Consider the following 12,888-nt stretch of genomic DNA (forward strand, 5'->3'; position numbering starts at 1 on the left):
TTTATTTTCTTTAATAATTTTTCTATTTATACAAATAATTTTACTATAATTATTTTTATTTTAATTTTGAATTTTAAAATTCTCCAATATTTAGATTTATATATTACTACTTTAATTTTCAATATGTATATTACTCTTTTTTATATATCAACTTTTGATTATTAAAATTTTGCCATATGGATGTTTATATATTATCTTAATTCTAATATTTTAGTATATCAGAAATTGAGTAGACTTATGCAATATATATAAATTTTGCCGATTAAAATATTCATTTAGCTTAACTTTAATATTTTACAACAACGATATTTAACTTGGCTTCATTTAAAACAAATGGCTAGGGTTAGAGATGATCAATAAAACATGATGCATTTTTATGGAGGCCAAACTCATAAATGACATATATAGAAGATGTAATCAGTAGTACAGTTGCATGATCATCTGATAAAGTTTTAATTAGTACGTATATCTATCGATTATTTTATTTCTTCTTTACTTAAACTTTTTATTACTTTAACAATTTTTTATAGGTTGATAGGGACTATCAGTGCATGCATCTTCAATTATTTTGTGGTTGACTACATACACAACTAAGTTGGAGTTATTTTGGATTTGATATCAACATATTTTATAATTTATAAATTTATGTTTTGTTTCATCTCCAAGTTTCTAGTACTCGTTACTATATCTCTTTTTTGTTGGGATACATGAATCTTGTATTGAATGCTTATTTTGTAACATTTATTTTGGGGATTCTGTATGTATAAATTTATTTGATTTTTAGTGTGTAGAAATGTATGAAACACAACAACAAAATTATGAATATATTTGAGAAGTTATAAATATGCAACAATAGGATTGACAAGCTATAAAAAGCTAATAAATGCCATGAATACAAAACGTTCACAATAACGTTTATCATACCTTTCATTAAATAAATAATTATAATTGTAAATAGATGTTGTAATAGACAAATAATAGCTACATATTTTTTCTATTAAAGTGATTTTATAGCTTTTTAAAAAATGTTATCTTAAATGTTGCAAAGACTAAATGTGCTTTTTGAAACTTGTATTTATAGCATTTTCAAAATGCTATAAAAAATCGAACATTTCATAGCATTTAGCAAGTGCTATAGAAGGAAACTTATTATAGCATGTAACAAAACGCTATAAAAAGTTGAACTTTTTGGTAGCGTATAAAAAGTGCTGTAAAAAGCTCAATAATTTTAATAGCATGGGCTGTCACGGCTTTAGACAAAATGCTATAATAGACCTATGATAACATTTTTTTGAAGCTATAGTAGGCCTCTTTTCCTGTAGTGTGACATTGTCGATCAAATTTGGACAACATAGGAAGAATATGATACAATTTGTTACTATATTTAGTTTTCGTTGGGACTTACTTGTATTAGATGACATAAATTTTTTATAATATATTTTTCGATGTTTAATATATGACATATATTCTCTTTTTATATTATATTGCTAAAAAAAGGGAAAAAACAAGAGAAAAAAAAGAAAAAAATGGGTGATTTTCAAAAATAGAATAACGATGGAAATTATTTACATAAAATAGCAAAATTTTAATTTTCGTTGATAAAGGTTGATAGAAGTCTATCATTGTCTATCAGTGATGGAAACTGATAGAAGTCTATCACTGATAGACATGAATAGAAGTCTTTGAATATCTATCAGTATTTTTTTCTATTTTTATAAATAGTTTGATATTTTTTCTATAGGTGAAAATTTCCCCCCCTAAAAAAAACAAGAAACAAGAAACAAGAAATAGTTTTCAAACAAGTTTCTGTTTCAGTTTATTTTAAGAAACAGGAATAGTTATCAAACATATTCCAGTTTTTTGTTCTCAAAAAAGAAGAAATATGAAACAGGGAATCGAAAAACAGAAAACAAAAACGTTATCAAACGGGCCCTAATTTTCAATTACTTTCTTTGTCTACATTTTTAGTACCAAAAGATAGGAATAGATGATACAAATAATCTTTCCGATAAAGTAAAATTTCATGAAGTTAAAAAGATTATATCTATGTTGGGTTTTGATTAACCAACAAATTAAGAAAAAAAAAGTTTTTACTTGAACAATCATTCTCCATCATTAAATTATACCGATATCCCATTGGACAGATTTTAGTTACACAAACTAAAGAACTGAAATTCCTTTTAATAACCCACCAAATTAATCCCCAAACCTCATTTTCGTTCGTTCATTCATTCTTCTTCTTCTTCTTCTTCTTCTTCTTCTTCTTCTTCTTCTTCTTCTTCTTCACCACTTTCTTCCTCATAATTCCCAGTCATGGCTGACAACTTTCTCCTAGAATCTTGGCGTTTCGTCAAACAACTTGCAGCAGGACGATGGTTTTCAGTCTTTGCTTCATTTCTAATCATGATCGGAGCAGGTTCAACTTATGTTTTTGGAACATACTCCAGAGTTATGAAAACCCAATTCGATTACAACCAAACCCAAATCAACACATTAGGATTCGCCAAAGATCTCGGTTCTAACCTCGGAGTTTTTGCTGGTCTTCTCGGCGAGGTTGTGCCGCCATGGGTTCTGTTCATCGTCGGTTCATTTCTCAATTTCTATAGCTATTTCATGATTTGGCTTTCCATTACTTGCCGTATCGCTAAACCCAAATTATGGCAAATGTTCTTTTACATTTCCTTAGCTGCTAATTCACAAAATTTCTCTAACACAGCCGTTTTAGTAACAAGTGTAAGAAATTTCCCCGATCGACGAGGAATCATTCTCGGACTTCTCAAAGGCTTTGTCGGAATCGGAGGTGCCACTTTAACTCAATTCTATTTAGCCATTTATGGCCATGAAAATCCAGAAAATTTGGTGCTTCTTCTTTCATGGTTTCCCACTTTTATTTCTTTGGTATTTTCTCTCACGATTCGAACAATCAATATCCATAAAAGCCCTGAAGAACTCAGAGTTCTTTACCATTTGCTTTATGTCTCAATCATTCTTGCTCTGTTTCTCTTATTTTTGACGATTACCCAAAAACAAGCAGCGTTTTCTCCAGCTGGGTATATAAGTGGAGCTGCTGTAATTATTGGATTACTATTAATTCCGCTTTTAATCGCCATTAGAGAAGAACTCGTGCTCTTCAAACTCAACAAACAAGCTGAAAACGTTCCTTCCACCCCTGTTTTCGTTCCTGAATTGAAAGCGTCATCAAAACCTCCACCTACAAACAATGACACCTTAACCCCACTTGAGGAAATCCCCGAAACTAATTCACCGTCATGTTTCTCAAACATATTCAACAAACCCGAACGTGGAGAAGATTACACTATATTACAAGCTCTGTTTAGCAAAGACATGGCGCTTATTTTCATAGGAACACTTTGTGGGTGTGGTTCATCAATTGCTGCCATTGATAACATAGGCCAAATCGGCGAATCACTTGGCTATCCATCTCAATCCATAAGCATATTCGTTTCATTGGTATCGATATTCAATTTCTTCGGCAGAGTAGGCTCTGGTTTCATCTCTGAAACTCTTATGTCAAAATACAAAGTACCTCGTCCTTTAATGTTCGCTCTCTCTCATCTTCTAACTTGTATTGGTATGCTCTTCGTCGCATTCCCATATCGTGGCTCAATCTACATAGCTTCATTGATAATCGGGTTCGGATTCGGAGCTCAAGTACCGATGATATTCGCTATACTTTCGGAGCTTTTCGGGTTGAAATATTACGCAACAATCTTCAACTGTGCACAATTGGCAGTCCCAATTGGATCATATATACTGAATGTGCATGTAATTGGGAAATTGTATGATGTTGAAGCAACAAAAGATGGTGGAATAAAGAATGGAAAAGGACTAACTTGCGAAGGAGCTCATTGTTTTAGTGGGTCGTTCTTGGTTTTGGCTGTGGTGGTGTTGATTGGAGCTTTGGCTTCGCTTGTATTGGCTTTTAGAACAAAAGAATTTTACAAAGGAGATGTTTATAAAAAGTATAAAGAGGATATGTGGATTCCTCAATCGGATATGGAATTTTATTGTTTAGATAATAGGAAGAAAGTTGTTAACAATTTGCCGCGGATTGTTATGCCGCCTAAATATAGTTTTCTCAATATAATATAGAGTGATGTTGAGAAAAATCTTTGTTCTTGAAATCTTGTTATGTATGTTATGTATTCTAAGTATGTTTGGTTCCTTTTTTTTTTTTTTTTTTTTTTTTTTTTTTTTTTTTGTTTAGGTAAATATTTGAAGTGTTGTATTGTTTGGATCCAATATTTTTTTGTTAAGGTAAATAATTGAAATTCATATATCAAAATTCAAACCAAATGGTTAAAATAAATTAAGGGTGGAAAAAGTTTATAAATCAACAAATTGACGATATAAGTTAAAATACACTTTTGGTTTGTAAATTTTTATGAAATTAATAATTTAATCTCTGAACTTTAGTTAAATTTGTTACTGTTTATAAATAATGATTTTCGGATGATTTAGAACGGGTAAGAATTTCATTGAAAATCATACTGATATTATTCATGATATGGACTAGATTGTTACAAATTGAAAATGCAGGGACTAAATCATTAGTTATTCAAGTTTAGGAACTAAAGTATTAGATGGACCAAATCGTGATGTACTAAAATTCATAGACTAAATTGTTAATTTCATGAAAGTTTAGGGACCAAAAGTGTTTTTAATTTAATAGTTATTTTCAGGTAAGAAAATACAATATAATATATAAATATGTTTCTAAAATTTGTAGTGAAGAGATGCTAATAGATAATAATAATAAAAAAAAGTTTTTGAAAGACATAATAATAAACTAGTACACGGGACTAAATTTAAGATTATTGAATGTACCATGATTAAAATTGAATATTTAAAATTAGAGAGACTAAAATTAAGCAAGTTCCAAACTACATGGATCAAAATGATATGTTAACTTAATATCAACAAAGGTTGTCAATCAGCTTTGGATATGAATCTCACGTCAATCAAGACAAAACTCAAAAGTATATTCTTGTTTGGAATTTGTTAATGGACCAAGATTAGCACCGAGCTATGAAAGTGACCATGTTGAGGAAAATGTAGATGTCTCAATTTTATTGAAATGTTAATGAAATTTTTAATACCATAATTAGCAACACAATGAACTTGAACAATTTTTAGCATTTTAAACAGCTTTCCAAAACCCATCACATAAAGGGGGCGTTCGGGGCATTGACTTAACTTGATTTGAATTAGGTTTTTAACTCTCAACTCAATCATTGGTCCACCAACTTCACAAACTGGTGTTATATAACTCAACTCCACTAACTTCAACAGTGTTCAATATTGAAGTTTGCATATTTAATGAGAACTTCATCTTTTCTTATATTTTCTTCTCTCTCATCCCCCCCCCCCTCCCCAATGTTTTCAATGACTCCACCTACTGACCAACTCCGATGATATGTTCTAACGACCACCTCCAATGGCCAACTCCAGCGACGATCTCTGGCGACCACCTCGAACACCCAACTCTGACAACAACCATCGTTAGTGATTATGTTGCCTCACTCCAGCAACATGCTTCAATGAACACATCCGGTGGTCAAATTCTAACAACCAACTCCGACGATGACCACCTCAAGCAATCATCTCCAACAACCACATCTGACGTCCAACTCCATGTGACTACCACCTTTAGCTATGAACTCTGTCCACCAACTCCATCTATCATCTCCAATGACTAACTCTAACAATCAACTCAGTTGATCAGTTGATCATATACTAAATATAAAAAAGAAAGCTTGGTCGGTTAAAGTGTTTTTAAATAAAAAATTGAAATTATTAGTTCACAATGTTTGATTGTTGTCTTATATAGTAGTTTAAACCCTCAGGCTTTACTTTTTGTTTCACCCAAAAGGCCTCATACCATTGGTGGTAGTTGTCCTTCCTTATATATCCATAATCATTCCATTATCTAGTTGACATCAGACTTTGATCACATTTCCAATATCAACGTACATGCATAATAAACTCTAACCTACTACTTGACATAAGTTGCTATGAAAGGCCCCAAACCTCTTAATGACCTAACTTTTTCTTTTTTGTGCATATTACAGTCAGACATTTTACTAATGTGAAATTATATTGTAATTTTGTTGTTTGTATGAAACAAGAGTATTTTGTCTACCTCAAGTACAATGGTTACATGTAAAAAAAAATGGTAAAATATATGTGAAGGTTAAAAAAAATGGTAAAATGTATGTGAAGGTTTTAAGTTGACAACTCAGCTGACAGAAAATCATACTTTGTAGATTACAAAAGATTGCACCAAATACCTTGACTTAATAACTCAACTATGCACCTTAAACACATACTTTCTAACTTCACGGACATTTAAACTCCACAGACATATTAACTCCAAACTTCATAACTCAACTCAGTGCCCTATAGAATCTCAAAATGTTATCTCATCGAATCAAGAAAAGGATATATAGTGGCACATTCTCTAGGTACGTATGTGTGGAGAACAAGACATTTTGAAGTTTAATTTGGTTAGAAAGTTGTCATCTTTGTTGAGAAAAACCTTACACTTCTACCTAAGATAAGTAAAAAATAATCGAGAAATTAAAAAAAAAACAAAAATAAGAAACAGAAAAACTTACGTGAAAAACTCCAAAACTTGAGAAATATCAAGACCCACCAAGAAGAAAATTCACTATGTGAAAAATTATACAATCACAAACTAAAGCTTTTGTACACAATCTCCCATCGCTTTTATACCACTCATATATCATTTTTCTCACTCTCAAACTAAAGAATACAAAAAAGGATTGTAATTAGGGTTAGTATATCTAAGCTCAAAGTGTTTGTAATTGAGACAATTTGAAATTAATGTCATAGGTTTCTTGGTATAGTACTTGGAACCCATAACTTTTTTGGACATTTTTGATGTGCGATAATTAATCTTCTAATATTTTGTCAATATTCTAAAAAATTCACCTAGGCAAGATATATATTTGAAGAATCCACAACTTGACATATTGAACTTTCTTTTTTAAAAAAAATTACAAACCTACTAGACCAAAATTGAAAGTTTAGGATCCCATTAAACATAAAATTTAATTCTATATCTACTAGATCAATTATTTATTTTATTTTTTACAATTTGAATATGTAGGGAACGATTCAAATAAAAAATTGAAAGTTCACGAACCATTATACATTTTAAGTTATACGACCAAGCAAACACAAAATTGAAAGTCGACATACTTATCAGGGTTTTTTTTTAAGATATAAGGATCAAATATACAAATTAAAAAAAAAAAAAGAGAAATAAACTTGTAATTTAACTTTTTATGTATATATTCGAGTTCTTCAATATTTGTTATTACATTAATACAAAAAACAAGGAATGCAAACATATCTAGTTTACTTGGGTTAAAATACTATATGGTCCTATCTTCATTAGAAGTTCCTAAATGGAACTACTTTATGTCTTACATAGAACATATATTTTTTTTATTTTTATATAAAATACATTCTCTAATGTATCTCTGTATCGTTTACCTCTACAAAATACCAAAAAAAATTGAACGATTTTAGATTAGATTAGAATGGATATAATGAAATTCCTTGACTGGTTCTTCATTGAGAAATTATCCCTTTTATTTGTTTTGACTATACGGATAACAAACAATTACAAAAAATATCAAAATATCAAAATTTCTAATACTAGCTAAATATAATAGCTATATATTTATACATAACATTCATATTTGAAAATATTTATCAAAAGAAAAATTTCATAATAGCATAGCAGTTAATAATTAAAATAAAAAATTTTAAGAAAAATAAACAGAGTTTTCTTATTTGAAATGCCTTGTGATCTTCAACCAATTTTGGACTTCAATATCATTACCAGGAGTAAGTGCTATAGTTTGTTTCCAATACTAAGCGGCTTGATTGAACCAAGCCTCCGCAATTTTAGAATCTCCCTGTCGAATGGCCTGTTCTCCCCGGTCGGAATAGGCAGGTAAATTCCTTCCCTTAGAACCGTACTTGAGAGTTTCCTACCTCATATGTCTCAACAGTCAATTCTTTTGTTGTCCCATATTTTAAAAAATTTACCATATCTAATCTAATTGAATGAAAATTTTCATAAATCTAGCCCATTTTTTTTCTCGAGTTAAGCAAAAGAAGTTAATTATATAAGTTTCAAACTTCAATTTTGCTGAATAATTAAATAAGTTTTATCTTTTCTTCCACCTTCAGAAGAATAAAGCATAGGCATTCCACTATCGTTTCAATTTTCTAAAAGATAACTATCTCGGTTTCATCTAGAAATCTATATAGAATCCTTGAAAAAGACTTTCCTTCATAAGAAAGAAAAGACTTATTGTGTTTGGGATCTGATGCTACACCGCTGCTCAATATCGTAGGGGATCCACCCTATTACATAAGTGGACTCCATTTTAATCTTATATCATGATATAAGTAAGCAGTTTTTATTGTATTGGCAAAAAACCTGACTAATTGATCTCTACGGTGCTTCTTCTAGATCCTTTATCCATTGAATAAAGTATATAGGTATATAATATTTCTACTTCTATGAAGTTTCTTTCTTTGCTACAGCTGATCAAATTGTTAGTTTGAACAATAAAAGCCTATTTTCTTTTAGTATTTATTAGTGAATTTGCTCTTTTTTTTCTTTCTATAGTGGAGATAGTCGCACATAATGACAGATCACAACCATATTATTTAAAGCTTGTGGTAAGAATGGGTTTCGTTCTAGTGCCCGAAAATAATATTCCAAAGCTTTTGTATGTTCTCCATTCCTTGTGTGAATAAGACCTATGTTATAGAGTATATAACTTTGATCATAGGGATCGATTTCTAGTCGCATCGCTTCATAATAATTTTGTAGAGCTTTCACATAATTTCCTTTGGATTGAGCTGACATCCGTTACTGTCGTTCGTTATTCCATTCAAAAAATCTCCGTTCCAGAATTGTACGTGATATTTTCATCTCAAACGGCTCCCCCTTTATGTGTTGTGCATAATGAGTTGAGAATAATACATGAAATAAAAAAGATTGAAATACTCTCATTATGAACTCATGGGACTAGCGTTTTTACAAAAAATCTCTAGCCAACCTTCCTGTAATAGATCTTTTCTTAACATCAAGCATGGTGTTACTAGATTAAAAAAAATGGTAACTCTAAAAATTTCTTTGTCCTCAATGCCTTTAAATTTCGAGGAATTAGTCACTTCAACAGTCTTTGATGGTTATACGGGTATCCAAAATACAAACGAGATGGATGTTTGTTGTCCCAACCATTTTTCTAAGTTCTGATCCCGATAAGGAAAAGGGATATTTATAATAAAGTTTTGATGTTGTTGATTCCTAGGTGTAGTGCTTTTTCCTCTCTGCTACCTATTTTTACTAATGAATATTTTTACTAGTGCAGTAGGGTCGACTTAATTTATAGGTTACACCTTTTGCTTAATACTAGAATCGATAATTAAAGCATCTGAGGTTACATTAATCGGGGATACACGACAGAAGGAATTTTTTGATTTTCAGATTTTTACTAGTGAATATTTCAATTATTGTTTTCTTTCTATCCCAAATATTGTGTCTTTCTACTAGGAGAGCAGTAAAGGAAATTGAAAAAAAAATCAAATCGCACTATCTCCGTAATAGGTGAATGCCTCTTTTCCCTGAAAGTTGTCGGAATTATTCGTAATAAGATATTGGCTACAATTGAAAGGTCTTATCAATAAAATTTTCATTTATCCCATCAGATCTAGGCATCGATAACAACCCAATTCTATAATTTCTTTTAATTACCTCTTGCAAGAAAATGATCCCACAAAAAAAGGAATTGCATAGTACGAAATAACATAAAATAAAAACGGATTCATTAAAATAAAAAATCCCACTCAATATATTCAAATTGTTTCTTTTTGAGTTCACAGGAATCAATAAAACAGAAGAAATATTTCAATCCGGTTAAATTTCATCCAAATGTAGTAGGATCAGAATGAAGAGAACTATTCTGATTTCAACGAAGTTGAAGAAAAAAAGAATTTAATTTATCTTACACATGGGGGTAATTCTAGAAGTAGTTTTTTTTTTTTTTTAATTGAATTATTATGATACAAAGAGGAAAAAGAATCGAATAATTATTCTATGATTCATAAATTTTAACTAGATCTATGTATGGGATAAACAGTTGTTGGTAAAAAATTGGAAACTGCAAAAGTCGATTTTTTATAAAAAAAAATGGAATCATAGTTTAAAAAACTAAATAGAATCATGAACTAAAAGTATTCATTAAACATAGTTTAAAAAAAATTATTTTTATTGTTAGAATTGGTTGGACGTGCCTATCAAAAATAAATTGAATATGAATGACTCACTATTAACTCGGTTTCTGGGCCATAATCATTTTGTAGGAGAGATGGCGAGTAGTTGAAGGCGTAACATTGGAACTGCTATGTAGGCTTTTGTTTACCTAGGGTTCGAATCCCTCTCTTTCCATACTAATTCAACAATGTTACTGACCACAATGTATCAAATCAAATAACAATGGATATTATTATTCCAACGGTTAGACCTTTCTTGGATATAGATTCTCTATTTCGAATTTTTCATTTTTATGGTACGGAAATGAAAATACTGGAAAGAATGGATAAGAGATGAAAATCCCCCTCTCGCTCAATGATACATGAATGTCAGAAAAATTTCCAGATCAAAACGTTACTTTACTTTCCTTCGGTCTTTTTACTTAGACTTCGGCGAAGTAAAGGACGAAATTGTCCGAACCCTTGTTTTTTAGTTAGGTTTAAGTTTATTCTACAACAAGCAATTCATTTATTTTCAAATTGACCCATTTACTATCTATTATTTGATTGACAAATCCTTTATATTGCAATGGTTGAAGAGTCAAATGTTTTGGCAACTCCTGAGGGGGGATGAATCAAGATAATTTTGAATTAGTGCTCTCGATTTTTTTTCATCCTTTGTTGTAATAATATCTCGGGGTTTGTACCGATAACTTGGTATATCCACTATAGAACCATTAACTAAAATATGTCTATAATTAACTAATTGTCGGGCTTGAGGAATAGTCGAAGCCACACCTAATCAAAAAAGGATGTTATCCAAACGTATTTCAAGTAATTGTAGTAAAATTTGACCCATTGATCCTTTGGCTTTTCCGACGATACGAGCATATTTAAGTAATTTTCGTTCTGTAAGACCATAATGAAAACACAATTTTTGTTTTTCTTTTAAATGAATACGATATTGAGATTTTTTACCGGAACGCGATTGGTTTTTAAGATCGTTTCCGGTTTTGGGCCTTGTACTAGTTAGTCCCGGTAAATCCCCAAGACGGCATATTTTTTTTTAAACGATGCCCTCTGTAACGTGACATGAAGACTCCTTATTTTTATTTTAGATAAATTTCATAAACCTAAATTAAAACTAAACTAAATGATAAATATGATAAATGAAGCGAAATTCAGTAAAGTATTGTACTACAAAATAAGGAAAAATTAGATGACTTAGATCAATATCCGGATTCTATTGTATATGTAAATAATATAAAAACGTAAAAGTTCATTTCTTGATTTGTTCTATAGAAATAGAACCTCTCCTTTAGTCATAAAAGGAAGTTCCTATGATGTGTTAGATCGGTGACCTTTGAAAAAAGGGTAAGAAGTAGTTTCTCTATTTATTTGATTTTTGACATAATTGATAAATCAAATAAATAAAGAAAAGCTGGCTATCAGAATCGAACTGATGACCACGATGCTCTAACCTCTGAGTTAAGCGGACTCACATAGCAGAAATGTTACATGCATAGTAATTTACTAAATTACTGGGATCTTAGCTATTCCTAATTAGTACGAATATAGAATCTAATTTCATTTCAAATAAATATTATTAATTATGTTCTATTATAGAACATAATAATTAATATAATGATTAATAGAATATAGAATTTTGTTCTATTTATCAAATGGATGTGTATCAATAATTAATGTGTTAATCTCAATTAGATAGTAAATTTTTGTTTTTGAATTCAAATGACATTTAAAATTCTTATTATTTTTCTGATTTTTAGTTATTTTAATTTTAGGTTTTTTAGTTATTTACTATTTTCTTCATTTTTTTTTACTATGCTATTTGAATGTCTGCCTATTTAAATGAAATGAAAATATTACAATATTTCATTACATAATTTTGATTTTCGCTTTTTATATTATATTTTATATTGATATTGAAATTTCTTATATTTATTTTATATTTATATAATATAATTATATAATAATAATATAAATATATTATATTATATAATGAGTTATAGAATAATTGGTTAATGACTATTCTATTAATATTATAATTATATACTATATTAAATAATTTATCGAATAATAAAGTTATTTTTAGTTATGTTATAGAAGATCTACCCTAAGGGTAGGGTAAGAATAAATAAATATATATATATATATATATATATATATGTGTGTGTGTGTGTGTGTGTGTGTGTGTGTGTGTGTGAAAAGGTGCAATCCAAACCAACTAAATGCAATTGAGATGATAATGAAGCATTTCTCTTTTTTCATTCTGAAAGGTGGAAGCTAAGACGAAAAAAAGAATCGACCTTTTAATTATTCAAAATTTTACTAAGAAAAAATAGAAAGATGGGCAAATATATATGTCTATATATCTATCTATATTGAATTATACTGAATTGCAGATACAAAAATGATAGAATCATTTTGAATCGAACCAAATACGGGTCTCCGATAGAGAGATGAAAGAAGATACACAAGAAATCCAATAGGAGGAAACACTTTTCAATAGAGGAATCGGTATTCTAATGACTTCAGTTGTTCCAG

At 29.8% G+C, this 12,888-nt stretch overlaps 1 protein-coding gene across 1 annotated transcript; it reads left to right on the top strand.

Moving 5' to 3' along the window:
* Positions 1-2,313: 2,313 nt before the first annotated feature.
* On the top strand, positions 2,314-4,113 carry LOC150029960 (protein NUCLEAR FUSION DEFECTIVE 4-like). The gene has a single exon (XM_090310217.1). It carries the CDS (start codon positions 2,314-2,316, stop codon positions 4,111-4,113), a length of 1,800 nt encoding a protein of 599 aa, XP_090166343.1.
* The last annotated feature ends 8,775 nt before the right edge of the window (positions 4,114-12,888 follow it).

Source organism: Benincasa hispida, unplaced genomic scaffold (genome assembly GCF_027475165.1).
Source record: "Benincasa hispida cultivar pf3 unplaced genomic scaffold, pf3_genome.v1.1 HicScf753, whole genome shotgun sequence".
NCBI classification, from domain to species: domain Eukaryota; kingdom Viridiplantae; phylum Streptophyta; class Magnoliopsida; order Cucurbitales; family Cucurbitaceae; genus Benincasa; species Benincasa hispida.